This window comes from Tachysurus fulvidraco, chromosome 14, assembly GCF_022655615.1.
Source record: "Tachysurus fulvidraco isolate hzauxx_2018 chromosome 14, HZAU_PFXX_2.0, whole genome shotgun sequence".
Taxonomy (NCBI): domain Eukaryota; kingdom Metazoa; phylum Chordata; class Actinopteri; order Siluriformes; family Bagridae; genus Tachysurus; species Tachysurus fulvidraco.
Genome location: NC_062531.1, coordinates 8,605,895 through 8,630,521, shown reverse-complemented (window position 1 = coordinate 8,630,521; position 24,627 = coordinate 8,605,895). Strand labels below are relative to the sequence as shown.

Here is a 24,627-nt window from a genome sequence, read left to right as displayed (position 1 = left end):
AGAGAGAGAGAGAGAGAGAGAGAGAGAGAGAGAGAGAGTGTGTGAATGCACAGACGGTTCAGTAGTAATTTGATGTGTGTCCCGGGGGACATTTGATGGATTAAAGCTAAGCAGCTCCATTGCTGAGTACCACCTGATCTCTCTCCCACTGCCGCCCCATATAAGCCTGGCTGACTGCTGATCTCAGCTAGTCTCACAGTCTCTCTCTCTCTCTCTCTCTCTCTCTCTCTCTCTCTCTCTCTCTCTCTCTCTCTCTCTCTCTCTCCCCCTCTCTCTCTCTCTCTCTGTCCTTACTCTGTCTTTTCTTTCTCCTCTTCCACTGTCTTTCTGTCTTTTTCTTTCTCTAAGCGTCCCCACTGCAGCCCAGGAGCTATCCAGTGCTGAACGTGTTTTCATTTTTTTCCCCCTGTTTTTTTTTTCTCCACGAATGGGAGAGAGAGGGAGTGTATGCATGTGCGTGTGGTCTGTACAGTAGAGCACACACACAGCATCGCATTCGCCCATCGTCTCTCTTCCTGCCTGCTCTCCATTTTCTTTATCTTCATCCCATTCTTTTAGTCCTTTTCTTTTATCTTGGGTGCTTTTTTCTTTAAGTTGAACAGATACACGGATATACGATTCAGCCTTTGCTGCTGCACTGTTTTTATTTGCTCCAGGAGTCTTTTTTCCCCCCCAATTTTTTTTCCGTCTTTGACGTCCATGCGTAGTGCTTCTCCTGTGTGTGAATCATGCCCCGCTCCTTTCTGGTGAAGAAGATCAAGCTGGATGATTTCTCCTCATCTCCTGTGGTGGCATCTAACCATCATCATCATCATCATCACCATCACCTGGATGAGTCCTTCACTTTCACGCGCTCTATCACGGACTCTGTAACCAGTTTGGGCATCCGGTTGAGTGAGAATGGTGAGTTTGTGTGTATGCAAGCGTGGGATATCTATCACTTTATGCAAGCACATGCTCAATATCTTTATCTTGCTTTATCTATTCACTGCTTTCATTTCTACATATCTGTATGTAGCAGAGCAAATCCAGGATGTATTTAATGCTGATGATTTTATTTAAAAGAGTAAAATATAACCAGATGTTCAGCCTGGTGTATTGTTGTTGTTTTAGCCTTCTGTATAATCCTTAAACCCTCTTTCTCATCATCCCCCTTTTCTCCCCCTCTGTATCCTGAGCTCCTGCAATGGTTTTGGACTTTTGTGTGTTTTTTGACTCGGGCAATGTGCAGACACAATCCAGGTCATGAAGTAGTGATTGGCTTATGTAAATAAGGCCATATGACCAGGCTCTGGCATGCTGCTGATAACGGGCTTCTTTCACTGCGACTGCTAATGCTAAGTGCTAAGTCCTTTTCCTTATGTGGACAGGCTCCTGTTGCTGCGAGCACAGAGATGCAGTTTGGACCAAAAGTGTCCCGGGGCATGATTGGATAATGCTTTTGTCCTTAGCTCATGTTGCCCTTGAGTTTCTATCGCCGTCCAGTCCACCCCCTATGGCATGTATATTATCATTCTTTCTCTATCCTCCCCCATCCTTCTTTCCAGCACATCTCTCTTCCTCTTTCTTGCAGTCTGTCTCTCTCCTTCCCCTCCTTTTGCAACATATGAAACCAAGTCAGGGGGCAGGATTTCAGTCACTGAGACCTTCAAGTACAGTACACAACAACCGGAAGGGGGGGGGGGGGTGGTTTGGGTGTAAAAACATATAAAGGGAAGGAGAATAAGGAGGGTAAGAATGAGGAGTAAAAATGAGGATGCACAAAGCAGTATTCATTATAATCACATGATGCACTGTAAATATACACTCACACACCACAAACAAAAAGAGGGACCGAGAGACAAAAGGACAAATAGCATCACAGCTGAGGAAGCTGGAGTCTTAAACACAAACATGCTGGACAAGGCAATGCTAAGCTGGGGACATTCTGTGCTCCCTGATTCTCTCTCTCTCTCTCTCTCTCTCTCTCTCTCTCTCTCTCTCTCTCTCTCTCTCTCTCTCTCTCTCTCTCTCTCTCTCAATCTCTCTCTTTGTCTCACTCTCTCTCCCTCTTTGGGCAGATTTGGGTAGCAGATGTCCGCTCCCCTCTGTCGGGCTATGATGTTTTTTCAGAGATAAGCTGACAGGAGATTTAGACTGAGCAGGAGAAAGGGTCAGAGAGGAAGAAAGTGTTGCTTTCCCACCTGTTGCAAAAACAGCAAATTCAGTCACATCAGAGCCAGAATGTTTTGTAAGTGATTGTATTTGATTTTATGATGGCTTACAAAAGAGAACTAGTTTGGATTAAGAAGAAAACACATTTATTTTAACATTTGACTTAGTGATATTCTGTAGGCTTTCACGTTACGAAAGTAAATAGTGTAAAAAATTATATAGTACTGTTTTTGAATCGGATTCCTAAGAAATCACATTGAACTACATTGAATTCCACCTCAATCTTTAGTGATGTCCCAAAACTGCTCACTATTGCACTAAAACTGTTTAATGTTAGACAGAACTGGGAAAACAGCTCTGCACTTGTGGATGAGTGATTTTTGCTATGCATCAGCACTATTCTTGAAGAGCACCATGTCTACTACTTTAAGAACAAAGACTTTAGCAGTAAAACATCCACAATAATACTTTGGGTAGCATTCTACTATTTTGAATAAAAGCTGTCTGATTAATGCTTTATTTCTATTATCACAAATGGTAAACAGTGCTTTTTTTTTTACAGAGAGACCATCACTTTACGGTCAATGTCAAAGTTAATCCATTACACTAGTCCCTGTTTGAGGTGCTTTGGATAAGAGCATTTGCTAAATGCTATGATTTAAATGTTATCAAGACTAGAACAGGGGGTAGGGACATAAGCATAAACATAAAAAATTGACATAAATAAATGTTGATCTAGCTTATAATTTATTGGATTTATAGGCATATACATTTATGCATTTACACAGATGTATATTTATTTATATATTTATAGTCTTTTGTATTTGGAGTTAATTAAAAAAAAAGCTCTGATTCCTGACATCTCAGTACTGGCAAGTTTGTTAATGGCCTACCATCTCCAGCCACAGCAGGAAGTAAAGGTGCTTCTCTGATCAAAAGGGCAGAATGGTGGCCTAATACGGGTGTCTGACAGAGGCTGAAGCCTTAAAACACTCTGCTTTCCAACCCAGGCCAATATGGACCTGTTGCACTCTGAAAGGGTTCATAACCTGCTGATTAATCAAATAAAATGTTGTAAGAAAAGCTAGATATCTGATGCTTGTTTACATTTTCACATGTGTTTTTCCATTTTGATTTGATTTAAATGGAAGGTAGAAGGTAAAATAAGAAGAGAAAGAATGTGAAGGGAAGAAGGTTGCTTAGTCTCATTTATTTTTTACTCTTATTAAAAATGAAAATGGGCAGGTATCTTCAAATAAACAGTAAATTTTATACCTTTAATTGCATCTTTATCCTCCCAGAACTGTGGATATAGGATTTAAGATGGATAAATGGTTCGCAATTAGAGTAATGCTATACTTTTCAGACTAAAGCACTGCCTGCATGTTTCAAATACGAAAAGAAAAAAATCTGTAAGTTACAATTGAGTATCCATTTTTCCTAAGCTACTTCTCCACTAAATTGTATCTGAAAATATTATGATAGCATTACAGTAGTAATGAATAGAGACCAATTAAGGCTTTTTCTTTTATTAAATATCTCCTGACAGCCTACATATCAAAGTATTGTGGTATATAGGAAGTAGTTAATTGATCTAAATAAGATTCATTCTTCATCGTTCCTACTGTTTCTGCTTGCCTGATACTAATGCTATCGGATCGTTATCATGTGCGTGGCTGTGCTGGGTTTTTATCATGCGTAAGCACCTTAAGCACAGAGAAGCTCGCTGAGCTTGCCTTCCTCTACAGGCATTGCTTCCAGAATTGCTGTGCAGTGAAAAGGCCGCTGGAGTGCAGGGCATTAAAAGCGCTCTAATTGCGTGTCTCATAATGATCCTGGCCCTTCAAGGCACTTCAACATGCTTACGGCAGCAAGGCAGGTGATGTTGTGACCCTCGACGGACAATAACAGCAATTTCCTCCCCCTCCTCCTCCTTCTCTCTTAATCCGTTTGCTCTTCTCTTTGACTGTAGCTCAGTTACTGAAACCGTCATGTCTCTTCTTATTCTTTGGCACTTTGGTGTTGTTTACTGCACGACCAGTTGCACTGCTTTTTACAGCAGATAGCCTATTGATCAGCATGGAAACGGTGAATTTCATTAACAGGCAGTCAATACTTCATTTCTCTCGGTTTGCTGCGTTCAGAGGGCTGGTGGAATGGCTTTTCCCCGACACTGTCTAGTTCTCATGTTAAATGTGATAGAGGATTTCTCACCCAGTGTGCGACGCGATAGCTATTAGGTTAAAAACATCGAGACGAACGGCTGCCACTCCGGCGCGGATATAATGTGGCTGAAATGATTTAAAAGACCCAGCGGCTGCCAGGAAACCTTTTAGCAGCACCCGACTGTCTCTCTCTCTCTCTCTCTTTCTCTCTTGCTATGTCTCTCTCTGTCTGCATTTCTGAATGATGTGCCAGGGGTCAGTCATTTATCTAGCAGTGAACAAGTGCAAAAAAGGGGTTGCTTTGCGTTGAAAGAGCAGTCAATATGTCTGGCTTCAGAATTGCTTTATTAATATTACTCTGAGCACTGACTCTACTTGAATGTCTGACTGTATTTCAAACAGGACTAATGTGAGGCCTGGAGTGAGGAAAAGAATGATGTAGCCTGTGGCATAACACAAGCCCTACTACTGATTTCTTATCATGGAATAATGGAGAAGAAAATTAAGCGTACAACCACTTACACATAGAGGCCATTTGGTAATCTTATCGAAGAAATTTAACTAATCAATAAGATTATTTCATCTAAGAGAGATGAGAGAGAGAGAAATTGCAGCAGCAGGGGGTGTCTGTATTCTCAATATAGTTACACCACTTAATAAGCCATTATCACTGTGTTAAGACCCTTTATAACATACACACGTTCACTTCAACACACAATTAGGCACACAGTATTGCAATTTTTATGTACTCTAAAGTAAGGAGACTAGGAGAGTAGGATGGAGATAAACAATCATCATCATCATCATCATCATCATCATCATCATCATCATCATCATCATCATCATTTATTAGCCAATTAATTTTACCTTCACTTTAATGCTAATTAAATTATAATGCCAGTTATAGTGTTCTTATTGCAATAACAGTATTTGACTAAAGAAATTTATTTCATGTCAGAGTACGAATTATACAACTAATTAGCTTGTAGAATTATACTTCTATTTATTCATTAGTCATAAAGGCATATTAGCATTAAAGGTGGTGTCAGTAATTTATAACTCAAAACACTTTCGGATATTCTGATTTCTGTGGAACCCTAAGATTGTAAATGAAAGAAAAAGCTCTTGTTGTCCATCAACATCCAATCAAACACAAGTAGGAAGAGTTTCTGTTTCTGCTGCATCAGTTTTCTTTCTAATATTTACAGCATTTGGCAAAAGCCCTTATCCAGAGAGACATCTATTTTATCTCAATTTATAGAACTGAGCGATCTGAGGGTTAAGGGCCTTGCTCCAGGGCCCAGCAGGGATGGACCTGGGATATGGCCTACTGATTGAGAAAACTGGTGACTTGAACTAGTTTTAAGGCATTCTAGCATAAATGTGTTTTAGGGGTTTAACGTTGGATTTGTTAACATGATGAGTTTTGAAAAGACAAACTGAAGACCAGAATTGTTGATTGTACATTTAAGCCTGAGTGCATCTCCTTTCTTCTGTCCCCAGGCTACATCCAGGACTACATCAGTCCATCAGCCTATCAGGGTGAGAAGAAGCTTAGCTCGCCTGTGTCTGACCCACTCTATGCTCCGGTAAACAGTGGAGGAGAGGAGTACTGTGAGCCAGACTTGGAACATCCGGACAGCCCTCAGTCCGGTCTGACGGCCCGCGGCTACTACAGTGGTGAGTCCGAAAGCCAGAGTGATGGCTACACGGCAGACGGCTTCTTCATCTCAGATGGTCGTTCGCGCAGGCGAGGCGAGGCCAAGGAAGCACGCAAAGGTAGTGTGGAAGCAAAGGAATCGGGAGCAAGACACACATGCAACGAGTGTGGCAAAACATACGCCACATCCTCCAACCTGAGCCGCCACAAGCAGACGCATCGCAGCCTGGACAGCAAGATGGCGCGTAAATGTCCGACATGTGGGAAGGTGTATGTGTCCATGCCAGCGTTGGCTATGCACGTGCTCACGCATGACCTCAAGCACAAGTGCAACGTGTGCAGCAAGGCGTTCAGCCGCCCTTGGCTGCTACAGGGTCACATGCGCTCACACACTGGCGAGAAGCCATTTGCATGTGCCCACTGTGGCAAAGCCTTCGCCGATCGCTCCAACCTGCGCGCCCACATGCAGACACACTCTGCCTTCAAGCACTACCGCTGCAAGCGCTGTCACAAGACCTTTGCGCTCAAGTCGTACCTGAATAAGCACTATGAGTCGGCCTGCTTCAAGGGCTCTGGAGATGAAGATGAGTCCGGCTCTGAGAACTGAGCACCACACAGCGAGAAAATGGATGAGAAAGAAAAAAAATTACATTTAATTAATCCTTAACTAAGCCCTTGTACACACATACACATACACACACCCACACACACACACACAAACAAATGCGCCTTTTTCCTTCCTTTTTTAGAAAGCAATATTTTCGCTGAGATCACTTTGGAGAAGAAAAAGAAAAAAACAATAATGAGGAGACAATAATGAACCAATGCTGGATTTTTCTTCACTCTTATGGCTAAATGTCCACAGATACACAACAACATACTCCAAGACTCTCTTTCTTGCGCTCTTATACACAAACACACACACACACATGCACGCACACACACACACACACACACACACACACACACACACACACACACACACACACACACACACACACACACACACACACACACACACACACACACTTATTATGAGGCCTGGCATGTGAATTTTTATCAATGACTATAATAATAATAATAATCATAAATAATAATAATAATCATAATAATAACAATGTTAGTAATAATATTTAGAATCCTGATATTTTATAGCAAATCATATGAAAACAAAACAAAAAAAGAAAAACAGAAAAGGACAACAGTGTTCCTTCTTTTTTTAGAAACAAACAAAAAATGACCTCATGTATTTTTATGCTGCTTTTTTGTTTTGCTAAGAGCTGAATTCTTTTGCAACTGCCAACTTTTATGACAATGTCAATAATGACAGTATTTGCAAAAAAAGGCCACTAAAAAGTTGAAAACTTTTTTCCGCCAGTCTTTAGTAATTTTAATCCAACAGGTGTTATTTTTCTATTTACAGTCCCAACCTCCAGCATTTTATTTATTGTCTTTGGTTGTGCCAATCAACCCAATATTTCATCGAAGAGTGATCTTTTGGGAATGTGAGTGTTTTGTGGACTCTTCAGAATAACAGTGTTTTTCCTCACCATTTGCAGATATCAAGGACTAAACAAGGAAGGTGTAACTTAAAGACACTTCCGGTTTAAAACCTGTTGCTTTCAGTCCTGTTTAACAGGATGCAATATCTCAGTATTTGAATCAATCTCACAGTTCACGCTGACTCTAATGATGACATTTAGAAGCAATCTCAACCCACAATGCAGGTCTTCCTCTGCCACTTTGGCTCAAACTGACTCTTCAAGTGTTCCCTCTTCCTGGAAATACTCCTTTCTCTCCCCCCAGTCTAGCTATTACCTCACTAAGAGGCAGGTACGACCTCTGACCCGTCCATCCCAGACTCACTGTCCATCATTCACCTCTGTCAAAACAGTGACCTCATTTCTTACCACATCAGTATTCTTTTATTTATGTATTTATTCATATACTATTTATTCGTTTATTTAATTATTTATTTTTTCTTATTTATTGGTGTTATTTATTTAATTTATTCATCTGTGTATTTGGAATACTAAATACCACCACTGACCTTGTAAGATGCTGCTCTTGAAAGAAAAATGTTTATATGCATGATGAAACTGTAGGAAAGAAAAAGTCCAAGTGACTTCTAGCATTTTTTTGTCTTTCTTTTGTCTTTCTTTGTCTTTTTTTTTTTTTTAAGAGGAACAATGTACATGTTTGAGAAGTTTGGAATGATACTTTGTTTCACAGGCAATAATTCTTCCTTGGCACGGCAATGGACTTGTATAATCATAGCTGTCCTGTCTGCAGACCACTTAGGGCAATAAATGAACGAGCCTGAACACAAACCACAAAGTCATCCTCCATCTCGTTGTTGTCATTTTTATTTGGGATAAATTAGCATCGGGTTGGGAAAATCATCCCTCAGTGATGCCTGGGCACACATTGCTCCCTGATTGAAGCACCAACTTCATTTATATCCATAAACATTATTCATTTCATCTCCAGTGTAAAATAAATCACAATTAAATGAGCAGTTTTCATTTTTAAGCCTGTAGTGACTAGTAGTGCTCTTTAAGGTAATTTATTTTTTCCCAGGTTTATCATCCATTGTAGCCAGGAATTTCACCTAATTAACCAACAGAATGAAATAACACTTGCTATTCAGTCAAATGAATTGATTACTCTTTAGCATGTCATGTCAACACTATATAGAGTAGGATGATACAAGACATGATGACGATTAAAAATTTCCCTTTTACAAAAATACCGAACAGTAACAAACCTGACCGAATGTTATTGTGACATCAGCTACCATCTAATATAACCACTGATTATTGGTTAAGGCTTTAATTAAGATAATAAATCTGGTTGTATTGTTTTATAGTTTCCCTTCATAACTTTTAGGTAGCACTACAGATTCTGAACCGTTGAGACGCATCCAATCCAATTGTTTTTAAACATTATGATTTCAGTCTCTACTTTTTTAAACATGCTAAGATGTTGAGCTAACCAATGATTCTACTGCAGTATTTATTCAAGTACTGAAATATTTTGCCTGGTCCAATACTGCGTTTTGGTTGTAAACGCATCACTGCCTTTCCTTATAGAAAACCTATTTTTGTGAATTTTTTACACATTGTTTGTAGGCACATCTAACGTCATGTGGACTTTTTACATAACATAATGGATCATATAGTTTTAATTTTCCACATATTATTAATTAAATTTGTCCCACGTTAGTCATATGTTTCGATTTGTCATGTGATGACATAGTCACATAATCACATGTAAAAGGTACATAGTTTTCTTCTTACTAAAAGATAAGTGAAACTTTATTCCAACTAATTTGTGAATCCTTACAGACGTAGTTAGATAAAGTCTATCAATGCGTCAACATTATTAGATTTAATGATCCTAATCCTAGCACTAAAAACAGTGCTGCCACAACAGCATTTAATATCTTTAATAGCGTTAATGCCGATCTAGCAGCATGTGCAAGATTAAAGGATAAATAGTCTCAGTTATAGCTAGGTCATTATGATCATTTTCAGTGTGTGTGTACTGTATGTTTCATCATTTACCCCAATCAGTGTCCTGCCTTTGAAGTCAGGCTGCTAAAAATGAGCAGTGAAACAACAACAATTATCAAGATTACCTCCATCCGTGGCACATTTAGGCTGCACTTTTATCTGCACTACAGATGGAAGAGGAAAATCAGAACAGGTCTCTAAATGAAGTGAGCCAGGGGATGAAGGTTTGTCCGAAGGAAAGCGATGCTATATTTAATGGCCTCTCCTGCAGAGAGAGGGAATCTGACAGGTCAGAGAATCCTGCAGGCTAATAATCGTGCATTACAGTACAGTGCGGTCTGTACGCGCACCTAGCTTTCAGCTGTTTTAAGCGTGCTAAAAATAAAACCTCATGGAAAGAAGGACACATACACTGTCTCATTATGTCCTCCTCATCAGTGTTGATGCCTCTGCGCTGTGATGTGAAGTGTAGCTTCTAGACAGGCGGCGTTTGACGGTGGGTCAGGAACGAGGTTCAAAGTGAATATCTGTCACCGGTGACAGGGTGAAGTAAACAGAACAGTAACGACGGCACTGGTGGCGTGCAGCAGTGAGACACAATTCTGTTCAAACGCTGTGATGTAGACACAGAGAGCAGTATTAGGACAGTGTGCTGTTTTTATAATTCTTTTCTAGAAGTTCCAGATTAGAGCTCAGAGCAGTAAATGGGAGTCTTAACTGAGTATGAACATCCTCTCCTTTTTCATTTCTATCTCTCTGTAGTTTTATCACTCGTATCCCTTTTCTTTTTTCCTTGCCGTCATTCTCTTCCTTGCTTGCTCTCTCTCAGGGTGAACAGGTGCTAGTGGACAGGCGGGGAGACAGAGAGAGAGTAATTGAGGCTGAGTCTGACCTTGACGAGGAAGGTCGAGGCAGCAGCAGGCGAATGCACCGTCAGCGCTTTGCATATTCTAAATCGGATGACACAATATCTGTAATAGTGCGAAACCCACGGGGAATCAGAGATGAGCTTCTCTGCCCATCCCCTCGCTTCCTAACTCTCTTTCTCCATTCTCTCAATCCATCCATCCACCCAATGCATCCAGGATCTCTCTCTTAACACTCGACTTTCATTGTCCTCAAATCAGTGTGGTTCAAGTCTGCGAGTGCAGCAACAGAGACAGCATGTAGACTCTTTTCCTGCTCCCAGCTTCTCAGCTCAGTTCATTACCCACCAATGCATCATGTCTGTGAATGAGTCATTATGTTTCATCTTTCGCTCATTTGTCTTTTTCTCTTTTTTTCTTGCATACCAGCTTTCAAACCATAAGCCTAAGATTAAAAGCAATGATAAAACCCACTGAATAAAGAATTGTTTTATTATGCAAAGCCCTTAGTAACACGAATAATCGCCTTTACAAGGACATTTGAAGATTTATGACTAGCTTTACCTCGCTATTTTACTTTGCAATCAAATTATAAACCATTTTTAATGTATGTCAAGCAATGTCAGTATGACGATGGGGAATCCGGTCGACATGTTGTCCAAAGGTCACAGTTAGCTATTAAGAACTATCACCAGAGGACTACCAACAGAATTTCATGAAAAACATTGTTCCTCTTTTTGATGAACTTGTAAATATGTTTGTAAATATGTCACAGCAATAATACGAAAGTGCATGTGAAAAAATATCTGATCATTTTGCTTTTACTCTTTTCTTAGAATTTCTTTTTGCTTTGTATAAACTGGTACCAGTAAAAGCCTGGACAGAAAACACAAAATCAGGGACATGCCTTCTTTAGCTAATTATCTGCTGTCGGCTGCGTTGACCAGTTGTTGTCAACATGGGATCATTCTCTGTATTAGGAGATCTGTTGATGTTCTCTCTCTTTTTGTTTTTTTTCCTTCTGTCTTTTGTCTAAGTGCCCAGCTTGGCTGCGCAGTAATGAAAAGTGCCAAAAAATAAAAGTATAATTTCCATAACAAAAGCCTTCGACTTATGGCGGCCTTCTCACAAGCCTCCATATGGTCCTCAAGCGACAGAATTTAGATTTTCACTCTTCTTTCTTACTCTCCCCACACTCTCTTACTCTCTTCTTTTTTTAAAACATGGGGAAAAATGTTAAGCCATGACTGAGAATGAATGGTTTGGATTTTTTTCTTATTTTCCTTTGTACCACTGTTATTAGAAGTGGGGATAATACTGGTGATGACGATGATGATAATGACAATAATAAAACCAATAGCACAAACAATTTAAAGTGTCTTGTCGTTATGGTTGCAGATATAAAGTCATGTTTTAATGTCATGTTGCATTTATTCGATTTATGTTGTATAAATCAGTGTATGTGTACAGTATATCAGTAAACTGACATATAGCTAAGTATAACATTTACTATAAATGCATTTACTTTGTGCATTTCTTGCTCATTTTATTTTAAAACTGACCTTTGAATTACTCTTGCGATTGTGTTGTTATTGGCAATCGACATAGGGAATGTTATCAGCCTGAAGATGCATATTTTTCAATAACCTAAACATATCCTGAAGTGTCTTTTTCCGCTTATACTGCAGCATTTTATCAGTGATTACATATTGACTGCACACATGTCTGCATGTCTTTGTTATGATACATTATGTGGACATACAAGCATACAAAACAGCTCTTTAGTTACAATATAACAGCTACGAACATGTTCCCTCACCAACCTTTAATTTTGTTTTCTATTGGTTAATAATAATAATAATAATAATAATAATAATAATAATAATAATAATAATAATAATAATAATAATAATAATAAGAAGAAGAAGAAGAAGAAGAAGAAGAAGAAGAACAACAACAACAACAACAACAACAAAAAGAAGAACGAAAAGAAGAAGAAGAAGAAGAAGAAGAAGAAGAAGAAGAAGAAGAAGAAGAAGAAGAAGAAGAAGACAGCTTGTCATGTTACAGAGATACAACAGAGATACAAAACTATTCAGCTAACTTTCCCATAATAGAAAATTTGAAGTTGCAGCTTTACCTCTGAATGTTTAATGCACTAACACTGGAGACTCCTTCCAAAAATGCTAAAAAAAAAAACATCTCCTCACAGACGGCTTCACCATATCAACAATTACAGATGCTTTTATGTGGAGCGTCTGTCATAAATGTCCCTGTGTAGGTTGTTACTATAGAAACAATGATGTTTCTATGATGACTGAACACAGTGAAGCAGAACCTATGGTCAGAGCTGCAACGATAAGCCTTCTGAGCAAACAAAATCAACAGCGCTGTATTATAATATAGCTTATCTTCTTTAATCTATACAACGGACAAATTACATAGGCACGTGTGCATTAACTTTTCCCCCCTCAATATAAGGCACCACCTTATAGATTTAGATTCATTTACATTCAATGACTTCCTGCCCCACTTCCCATCACTCCTGACTCTCTGTTAGGAGCAATTTAATACCAGTACCTTGTAGGTCTGGCTGTTAAGAGGCTATTAAAGGTCCATTCTCTGTGCATTCATGAGGCCCTGCCACACAATCATGCTTCCGTTGATAGACATGCAGACAGCAATCACAGAGCAGGTATTCACCCTGACACCACAAATACATCTGACATGTGAAAACGAAGTGGCTCTTGAATGCTGATCCAGGACACACCGTCCCTGCATGAGTTATCCCATGATCCATTATACCAGACTGTAATCCATTATGCAGGACTGCTCTCAGATCAGTGCCAGCAAACACGGTGGGAACAGCATGAATTTGAAGGCACAAGCATCTGTTCTGGTGCTGTTATTGATGATTCTTAATGATTAAAATTTAATGGAACATTGATTTTATGCTGGACCAGAGTGTTTTCGTGAGGTGGGGTGCGAAGAAAAAGGAGAGAATTGAGTAAAACTGAATTATGAGCAGCATGAGCAGGATTATTGTACCAAGTGGGGTTCAATCACAGCCTCCTTCAGTGTCCTACAGCTGCTGAAACCTGAGAGAGAGAGAGAAAGAAAGAAAGAGAGAGAGAAAGAGAGAGGGGGGGTTTTATTGCTCATTGATTTAGCACCTCATGCCTAAAATATTCATATGAAATACTCTTAACATTTTGTAATTTTTGTATGATACAGTATTTGCTACTATTTCAGAAATGGACATAAGCATCAATGTTCATAAATATACTACACAGAAAAATGACATTGATTATAATTTTTATAATTATATATGTTTGTAATTTATTTTAATTTATGCCTATTAGTCATAATTGCCACTGTGTAATGATTTATAGCCTAATTTTTTGAGGCAGCTATGAAGCTGATTTTGAAGAATAACACTTTCCACTTGACCATGTAATGTTTAGCAATAAATGGCTTCTACAGTTAATTATTTAGAATATTGCAGGATATTGCTCAGCGAACAGAAAATGGGGCATAAATGAAATGAAATAATAAGCAGATGTGTAGATGGATTTTTTTTTTTAAATAATTGATTTATGATGTGCTCAAGCAGGGAGATTTATAACCAGATGCTGCAATCTCAGAAAAAAAAATCAAACAAACTTTTACATTTTATGCATTTAAATGTATTGGGTTATCAATATTACATGAAATTCTGACATTCTATGTTTAAGGTGTGATATGTTATCTGGATTTTGTTCTAATGACACAAATTTAAGGTTAACTCAAACCCAAGTGCATGCTGGCATCTCTGATTAAAGCATGAAAAGAAACAACAGCTAATTCTGTATAAATGTTTTTCCTGTTTAGTTTCTCTCATGCAAATTCTATCCTACAGAGTGGAGGTCTTTACAAAGCCATTAAAGGATAAATTATTAATAAGGTCTGCAATATTGAATACTCAACAGTGAGATGCTGAGTTGACAGAGGAGAATCTGACCCAGCATAATCCTGTGCAGCATGGTAGCTATGAGAACATGGAGACGATGGATGCTTCGGATATTATGCTTAGAGACAAGAGGAAAGCAAAGAGGGAGTCGTTAGGATTTCAGAAGAAAGTAACCATCTAAACTAAAAAGTTTAATATTTCAGTCAATTAAAAGTTCTTGATTACAAATGTCCAAGTTAACAACTAACATGACTAAATGTCAACAATAGTTTTAAATATGCAACCAGAACAGATCAGTTTACGGCTATAAATATGAAAAAGCAAAGTCATTATGTTATGTATCTGTTTCCTATCAGCGCTTCATGTTGCCACTTTTGACTAGTGTCATGGACTCTGAACAGAAAATATGTCATTTTTCAAATTGATGAATTCAGTTTTCAGCAACTTTTTTGTCATTATTTGAGTTTATTTTGTTTTATTTTTATTTGCAATTATGACAGTGCTTCGCTTCCCAGACCTGAGAGGTTGAATAAAAAGAGACGTCTATGAGAACTTTCTATTTATGAGCTAATGTCTCTAGTCCTTTAGCTAAGCTCTAGACTGATGTGTTGCTTTCACATAAATTATTTACATACCATAAACACATGTGACTGGATAAACATCAACAGTGGATCTCCTTCATATTGTAAGCAGAGCTACATCACGTATAGAAAGTTATAATTACTGAACTACAGTATAGTCATTTTTTCATATAGGTCCTTTGGTGCAGCTTTGTTGTTTAGTAGACCATTGTTGACTATTGTTTTATAGTTGTTTTTATTTTGTAGTGCCAGGGTCTTGGATGAATCAGCAGGAACCTCCTAGAGAAGAGTTTCATTTCATAACAATATATGGTTGAAATGAGAATGAAAGCTTCTTGACATGACATGACTTTATATGTTCATTGGCTATGCTACTATATTTTTTAGGTACCCCAGTTCATTTAGTTGAAATACTTTAATGGATCAACATATCTCTTTATCAGACAGAGCTCTGCTCTAAAGTTGATCATTGTAAGCTACAGCATCAGACTGTTCTGTGCTTCATTAGGATGCCCTCTGCTGGTGATAATAGTGTTCTTATACACATTTACTAAACCTCCATACAAGTCTGGACCACTCCCAGACCAGTTTTTTATTCTGCTCCCACTCTTTATAGCTGAAACAGGTCATCACTAACACATGCTTTCCCTAACAAATCAGAATTCATATAAAGTTTGTTCATGTACAGCATACAGTCATAACTCTATCAGAAAGTGTATATCTCATGTGCACTACACTTTTCACAACCTGCAAGCACAAAGAAACATTTCCCTTTATTCCTTTCATTACCATTTTCAGACTGCTGAGAATGAACAAGTTCTGCTCATGAAATGCACACTCATGATGAACTCTGGCCTGCAAGCTACAAACAATACTTAAATTTAAAAACTTTGGGAAGAAACCAAAGCTTAGGCCCAAGGCAAAACAGCAGGAGGAAGTTGATAAAACTTGATTTAAATAAAAAATGAGAACTGAAAAACAGGCAGAGATTACATCTGAGCCCACAACTCCACCATATTGTATAGTGTGGCAAAATAGTCAAAAGTGGCATTTGGTCATTTGGGCCAAATACCTTGCATATTGAAACTTGGTAGATTATAGAATGCTCATTAAAATAGGACTGTGCATATCCTGTATATTTTTTCTGCATTCACATGGGCACAGAGTTTAAGTTTTAATTATCAGCTCAGCTTTTTATAATGAAACAGTGAGCAGTGCTCTGGACACAATCCATTTGGAACATCCCTTTGGACAGGATAATAATGAACAATATACAAAGGCTTGGCACTGGAGAATGTTTCAGCAGACTGCAGTAGTGCACTGTGGTAATTCTTTAAATCCTGGGCATGACATTCTGTATATGATGTTTAAACAAGGCTGATGCCTCCAAGCTTATTTTAAGTCACCATTCATTCATTCATTCATTCATTCATTCATTCATTCATTCATTTATCTTCAGTTTCTGTTTTATTTTAAGGGCCATGGTGGATCTGAAGTGCATTGCAGAAAAGATTGGAATATAAGGGAATAATTTAGAGTGTGAAAGTGGAGAAGGTAATACTTTGCAGAATAATTTATACACCTAAGTAAGAATTCTTGTTATGATGCAACTTTGTTAATAACTGTCTCAACTGTGTTATGGAACTGTAATAGATGTCTGTAAATCTTCTTTTTTATTCAGTAAATCAGGGTTTAAGCAAACAGTTGCAGAGATGCGACTTGTATAGAACTAGAAAGCAAAAGACAGAACATTCGAATGCCTACTCAAGCTTCTGATATAGAATGCTTTAAACCTATGACTGCCTTTTCCTTCGGCTCCGTTTTACATTTTGTGCAGTTTCCAGGCACCGCTATTAAATACACACTTGTTTTAGAGTCGACAGTGTGTCTTGGTCTTGGTGCAGAGCTACGGAGACAGAACGAGCACCGCAGCCTCATTAAAAGGCTTCTCTTCTGTGTAGCGTTTCATCGCCTGTGACGGCCAGGCTCTTTAGCTGGCTGTGTTTGATGTTTTGCGTTGTTTGTGTGCAAGCCCATCTGCTTGGTCCTCTCTCCGCTGGCAGGAGGTCCACGTTCCCCTTCTGCCGCTCCACTGATGCGCTGTCAGGGTGTTCAGAAATCTGAACGTCGCACTCTTCATCAGCCATCCGTGGAGCAAAGTCAAAGAACGAGCACATTTCTACTACAGAACAATTTTCAAAGAGATGGGAGGGGAAGATGTGATTTTGAGGTGTTGGAATGAAAAGTATAAAATGAAGTAAAAATGAAGTGTTTTTTGTTGTTTGACTCTTATGTAACTGTTCCTGAGTTTTTCATGTAGTTCATTTTTTGAATTTATCAAAGAAATTAGGCTCATAACTCAAGCAAAAGGAACCTGCAGTGTTAAAAAATTAATTTGACAATCTGTGACAGATCTGTGACAGATTTAAAAAAAACTTAAATAAATTGGAATTTATTTCTATGAATGTAACAAAGGGAAAACAATTTAATATATAATATTTTGTGAGTCAACCATCTGTTCAAGAACATTTTTAGACTCTTTGCTCTGATAAAACTTTAGAGAGAATCAATTATTGTGTATGGAAACCAGGCTGAAGATACACTATACAATAACAACTCAACCATGTTCATGTCAAATCATGTTCTCAATGTCTCTCAGAGTACGTGTTTCTATGTACAGTATATGCAAAATATTTTATACCCCTTGCAAGTTTCAAGGAACAGGTCAATTGTTTTCTCCTCCTATTCAATATTGTGACCATGCATCATGGTATATCCAAATATTAACATCACCATCAGAATGTTTATGCTTTCTTTTATTTCAGCTGGGATAGATTTAGACTACGATTGTCCGCGTGAAGAGTTATAAAAATGAGTTATACAAATGTCATTAATTAATTTTTAGAAATCTGAACATTAACAGAGGGGGCACGGTGGCTTAGTGGTTAGCACGTTTGCCTCACACCTCCAGGGTTGGGGGTTCGATTCCTGCCTCTGCCTTGTGTGTGTGGAGTTTGCATGTTCTCCCCGTGCCTCGGGGGTTTCCTCCGGGTACTCCGGTTTCCTCCCCCGGTCCAAAGACATGCATGATTGGCATCTCTGGAAAATTGTCCGTAGTGTGTGAGTGTGTGAGTGAATGAGAGTGTGTGTGTGCCCTGCGATGGGTTGGCACTCTGTCCAGGGTGTATCCTGCCTTGATGCCCGATGATGCCTGAGATAGGCACAGGCTCCCCGTGACCCGAGTAGTTCTGATAAGTAGTAGAAAATGAATGAATGAATGAATGAATGAATGAAAGAATGAATGAACAGGATCAGTACTTTTTTCGAAAGAGTGATATATATATATATACACACATCACTCAGTTTTGCTGATTACACTCTCATTGTCACTTCTGTGTTTATAGACCATGTATAGGTCACAAAACAATCTTGCATTTTGGCCTTTTTACATGTTAGTAGAGAAGATTTTTGATCTCCTTATAGATTATGTATGTAGATTATGTAGATAATAGATTATGTAGATGTAGATTATGCTGTGTTTTGGATTAGAAAATTGCCAAATTCCTCAGCTGAAACTTAACATGATACAAACGGTCTAAGTGCATTTTCTATTGGGAGCTAGACACGAAACACCTTCCTACATTTTATAATATGGGCATGTGCAAACACATTCACTCTCACACATAATGATGAATAATGTCATTGCCAAGCTGTCAAGGTGGCAATGCTGTTTGCCAGTGGAGTACAGCGGACCTGTCATATTCAGTGTTCAGGGTGGGTGGTAAGGCAAAAACACTGGTTTTGCGAGACTTCAGTACTCAGTATGCATCACAATCATAGGTTTTGCTACCAAAGCACGAATTGCTCCACTGTTCTAAACACCAATAAAAACTCATTAATTCGCGGTCAGGGCAATGAATTCTGAGCTAGGGGTGTAAAGTGGGAGAATTCAAATTGAATGAGACTAGTCCATCACAGGGGACAATGCACACATTCACACACTCATTCACACATATTAGCGCAATTGAGCTTAGCCAATCTGCCAACCAGCCTGTATTTGAGAGGTTATCAGAAACTGGAGAACCATTAGTAAACCCTTGAGAATACATGGAGAACATAAAACTTCACACTCTATAACTGAAAGACTCTAGAGGTGCTTTCTGTTGCTCCACTGTGCTGCCACAAACAAAACATATATCCATACCCTATAGAAGTTTTGAGATTTTATGATCAACCTATAAGAGCACTAATGCTTGGAACACAAGATGGTTGGTAGTGTTTCATGATGTTACTATATCAATATTGTATCATATAGTCATCTGGCAATTTTCAGTATGTTAGAAATGTTCACATTTTGTATAGTAAACTTTACTCTATACTAAAAATCGGCAATGCTAATAAAACATTGTTTATGGGTTTGAATACGGTTTCCATCTAAACAAAAATCTAGAGTGAGTTTTATTTACATTCATGAAACACATAATCACTTTTATTTTAGACTAATGTCATAAAGAGCTTGAATGATCAGATGAATCATGAGTGATGGCTGACATACTATAGCAGAACCTAACTAACAATTTAAAACAAGAAACTGGCCATATCACATTGTCATTGAAAATTCCTCAATGATAAATTTATTTTTTAAATCGATATTGTGTCCAAAATTTTGATTCAAACTCTAGTATAATGTAAAAATTGTAGCAGGCTTATTGCTGAAAAATTAGCCCTGACTTACTGACATCAGACCCCTATATAAATCCATTTCAATTACCTCTCATCACATTTGCATAGAATCACCTAATGGCAAAAGCCCCTTACTATCATCATCACTTTTCAATGCACAGAACTGCATTTGGATGTATGGAGGAGGCGAGTCAGTGAGAGTACGGAAGTCTGAGTGAAAGAATGGGATATAAATAAAAATAGCTGGTGCGTCTAGCGACAGGCACTTGGCAGGTAATTTTCTACAGTAGCTCCGTTCACTCGAGTCTCGTGGGAGTCAAATCTAATATTAACAGCTAATTATCATGTGTGAGCTACCCCTCTATGACCTAGTGTAATGCACACCCCCACATACTGTCAAAATACAGACATGAGGAATGCCAGTGTGATTAGGATGACAGACTTGTGATTTTCAGACTTGTTGGGATTGACAGTGCTTGCCTAATGATGATGTACATTCTCCTTAAAGGGAAGTGTGTAAGTGCATGGCTGAAAGCCTGGTCTGGAAACGGCTGTCATCATTTTCTAGTCCGAACCACTAAACAAGGCCCTGAAAACATGCGTTTTGTTGAACAGTATTTTAATGAGGTGCTAATTAATATGTCCAAAGTCATCAAGTCCAAGTGCATAGCTGTGTTTCTGTTATAATTCGTCATCTGATTCTGAGACACATTTGCTAAATAAAATAAAAAGGTATAGAGTAAATAATATTGTTAAACTAATAGAATGAAATTGATGGGAACTGTCATGTGGAATTAAAAAAAAAATCTTTACTTCATTATGCAAATAAAGTTGCATAATGAAGGAGTAGCATATACATGTACATATTTGTGGACTATTAAAACCACTCATAAGACAAAGGTAAAAGGAGAAAATAATAAGTCTCTAAATGTTTGCTAACAATTGGCCTCATCAATCTCTCACTCACTCACTCATTTTCTACCGCTTCCTCCGAACTACCTCGGGTCACGGGGAGCCTGTGCCTATCTCAGGCGTCATCGGGCATCAAGGCAGGATACACCCTGGACGGAGTGCCTCATCAATCATTTCTTAATATTTTGCGTTTGCATAAGTAGCTCAAAATTAAAATGAAATTTGTTTTTACAACAGTTTTGGAACTCAGGTGTATCAGGTGTATCCTGCCTTGTATCCTGCCTTGATGCCCAATGATGCCTAAGATAGGCACAAGCTACCCGTGACCCGAGAATAGTTTGGATAAGCGGTAGAATATGAATTAATGAATAAACAGTTTTGGAAATGTTAACCTTGCTTATGTATGTTGATGAATGCCAATCATTCATAAATTACCAGCTGTGAACGACACAGCAAATTTGCAAGTTAAAAAATAGATTGACATGAAAATGGAAAAAGAAAAATCTACTGACACCAAGTACATTTCAAAGAAAAACTGAAATTTGCAAGCAATTTAAACTTGACAGCTTAATACATTACTTAAAAGTGCAGTAATCAATATATGATTTCAAGCTACATGATTTCAAGCTGATCAATTGAAGTGTACATTAGTTATTCTTCTAAAGAGTAATTTTACACACATTCATGAGTATAAGCAAGATATGAATATTTTTTCAACATTTATTCAAAATAATTTTTGTGTAAATGCTTCTACAATTTATAAATCTATCATGTGCATATCCAGCTTGATAAATTACTGCTTGTCTTCAATCTTTTATTTGCAATGAAGTTACATTTTAGTCAAAATTTTAAAGATGTAAAAAGCTCCTTTAAGGTTGAAAGGACTATTTTGATGTGCAAGTTTATCAGGCATAATTCCACAGATGAAGATAAATGACTGTATTTCAGTGACCCAAGATTTATTATGCCCACTCATTAGTCATCTCTCACTGTAATGCATAAATAAAACGAAAAGTGCAGTTCTGAGATTTCACAGATCATTTAGAACTTATGTGAGCAAATGAGCATGACTGTTACCATGGAGATAGTCGAAAGATTTGTTTAAAAAAATATGGATTGATTGTTTCAATAGACAAGTGAGTGAATCTTTGCAAATTGCCTCAGTCTCACAGTCCCCTATCTAACAAAAAACAGATTTTTTGAAAAATGAGACAAACAAAGTAAACGATGTAGCAAAGAGTTCCGGTCTTAGATTTTATGAGCTGATTTCTGCTTTATTAGCTTAAGAATATTTCAGTTTAAGAAAATAAGGGTCATTTACAGCAGGTGTATTCAGGTGTGTTCAAAAGTGTCTAAACTGATAAAAGCCATATCAGAATTTACAATTTCGGCTGAAAACAAACATTTAAACTATATTATGGTGCTGCACCTTTCAATAGTGTTTGGTCATTTGCCTGGGACGCCCTGTATCTGATGAATAAAAACTGTTCTCCTTGCTTAAACAATACCAGCCAAGAGGAAATGTTTCTTGGATATGTTGGCTCTTGGGTTAAGGCTTTGGTCTGATTTAAAAAGTTATCTGTTCAAAATCTTAACTGGTTACTCATGTCTCAATTGTAAGTCACTTTGGAAAAAAGATAAATGCCTCAGCCAACTGGTGTAAATAATCTATCTAGACCTTTACATCATTTGCCAGTTTGCCTGCTTGTCAATCAACTAGAACCAGCCTGACTGGTTAAACCCAGACTGACCAACTGATATGATCAAATTAACGGGATAAAACCAGCCAGATTTGTCAGTGTGTCCAGGAGAAAAACTAGCCAGTCTGTGTCCTCAGCCCTCTAAATCAAACTGTACCTGTAGAACCAAGGTGACCAGCTAGAAACATCTGGGCTGATCCAAAAACTCCATTATAACCATCAAACCAGATCAGTTAACCAGCGGATGCTAATGACAAGCTAAAACTAACTTACAGGCTATTTTTTTATTTAATCAGAAATATTTTTCTAAAATAAAAAAAGTCACTTTTTAAAAAACAAATATGTTATTTATTATACAAGAAATATGCTTTTATGTTTATGTTTTCCATCCAGTGGAAGTCTTGTGGGTTTTATCATCCACTTCTGTTTCCTGGGCAGCTAACCAGCAAGCCTGTTGTCTACTGTAAATGTTTATGTTTGCCAATAAAAGTGCAAGTGCTTTACATTAACAGTGCTATCTGGAGAAGCTTCTACAGCTCCGATGCCACAATATTTAATGTGTCCTTTTTAGTTAGATGGAATGTTACCCAAAAACTAGGATTTATGAGAAATGTTTTGAAATGTGCTTAACTTAATTAACTGTTACAGTATATAACTGTAATTATTTTGTTAACATTGAGTTTAATGACAATACAGTTAATAATGCAGCTGTATTGTGGTAGCTTTAGCCTAGTGATTAAGGCGCTGAACTAGTACTCAGGAGGTTGTGAGTTCGATTCCCAAGTCCACCAAGAATCCACTGTTGGGCCCCTGAGCAAGGCCCTTAACCCTCATTTGTATAAAAATGAGAGACCACCGTCTGGTAATCGGCTTTAAAAGCCTGAACATGATGTTTCGTCCCTACATTGTCAGATGCATGCGTTATCATTACGACGCCAATATGTCAGTATCATTTAATAGCTTCTATGTAACCCCGCATTACTCTACAGTATAAGGGGACGAATTGAGACGCGCCCATAGTTTTACGCATGCGTAGCACGGCGCAAAAAAAAAAAAGACTTCCGGGTTTAGGAGTGATGCTGCAAACTTCTGCGATCATTTACAGTAGCCTTAAAGTTCATTTTCTACGCCAGTTTTCGCTTAGCAGTCAGCACAGTATGGGAAGTTTAAAAAACGAAAACCGGTCGATTCATTCTGACAACCTTAAGGAAGTTCATAACATCCCAATGGACGTGATTATTCGACCCATTCCTCCTGTTTTAGATGAAGAGAAAGTTCAAAGCCTCATGAACACTATAAAGGTACAGTTACTTGTTTAATTGCCACCTCCATGGTTGTGTTTTTACTACTATGTTAGGAAATGATATAATGATATAACTTCTCCTGTAACTAAGTTTGCCTTAGTGGTTCATTTGGAGCAAAAACAAATGGATGATGGATGATGTGTGAAAATACTGACAGGTAATATAGTAGCTAAACCTTGTAACTGTATGTATGGTCATATAGTAGCTAAACCTTGTAATAGTATGTATGGAAATATTTTAGCTAAACCTTGTAACTGTATGTATTGTTCATCAGAATTGATATCTGTATTTTCACAGGAGACCTCAGACATCAGAGTTGTCCCTCCAATAGATGTGTTGTGGATCACAGGAGAAAGAGGAGGAAATTATTACTACTCTTTTGGTGGCTGTCATAGATTTGCTGCTTATCAGAGACTACAGATGAAATTCATCCCAGCCAAGATAATCAAATCCAACACATCTGACCTGCGCACCTATTTGGGAGCTTCAACGCCCAATCTACAGTGACTACAGTCATAATGGATAATTGTTGGCTGAATCCATATCTACAGGAAGCTGACACATGCAAATAGCTGTAAGAATGAAGGAACAAGGATGAACAAGGCTACATCCACCTGAACATGTAATTTATTTCAAAACCATTTCTGTATTCTGTATTTCTTTACCCCTTTCCATGAATACATTGTAAGACAGAATTTTACTGAAAGAATTGTGGTCTGATCAAAACTTTTTTTTTAACCTTTAACAAAGCCATTTCAAATGCAGTCTCATGTTTATGTGAGTTTGAGAATATGCAAGTCATGAAAGTCCTATCAAATCTCTACATTTCCAACTGCAACTCTGGTTATTTATGCTTTCCAAATTGTTTTGTGCTATACTTGAGCTGTCAGGAGGGATTCATCTGATAAACCTAACTTTGAATGACGTTTTTTTGTTTTGGTTTTTTTTTTAAACATGGGGACACACAATTACTACACATGCCGTAAGTAAGTCTGTAGCTGTAGTACCGGTATCCTCCACGTGGTGGTACTGTTGCTCTGTTCAGCGTAGATTTATTTTGTTACAGATTAATGGCTGCGTTGATTACAGCCTATGCAGTAAAGTAAAATATAAACCATATTCAAATTTGCAAATATAA

At 38.0% G+C, this 24,627-nt stretch overlaps 2 protein-coding genes across 2 annotated transcripts; both read left to right on the top strand.

Annotated features, from left to right (window-relative positions):
• Positions 1-278: 278 nt before the first annotated feature.
• scrt2 (scratch family zinc finger 2) lies at positions 279-11,719 on the top strand. Its single transcript, XM_027166452.2, has 2 exons — positions 279-903; positions 5,823-11,719. The coding sequence occupies exons 1-2, from the start codon at positions 729-731 to the stop codon at positions 6,584-6,586; spliced, it is 939 nt and encodes a 312-aa protein (XP_027022253.1). The 5' UTR covers positions 279-728; the 3' UTR covers positions 6,587-11,719.
• An 11,508-nt stretch (positions 11,720-23,227) lies between these two features.
• Positions 23,228-24,413, top strand: srxn1 (sulfiredoxin 1 homolog (S. cerevisiae)). The gene is made up of 2 exons (XM_027166439.2): positions 23,228-23,486; positions 23,787-24,413. The coding sequence occupies exons 1-2, from the start codon at positions 23,262-23,264 to the stop codon at positions 23,994-23,996; spliced, it is 435 nt and encodes a 144-aa protein (XP_027022240.1). The 5' UTR covers positions 23,228-23,261; the 3' UTR covers positions 23,997-24,413.
• The last annotated feature ends 214 nt before the right edge of the window (positions 24,414-24,627 follow it).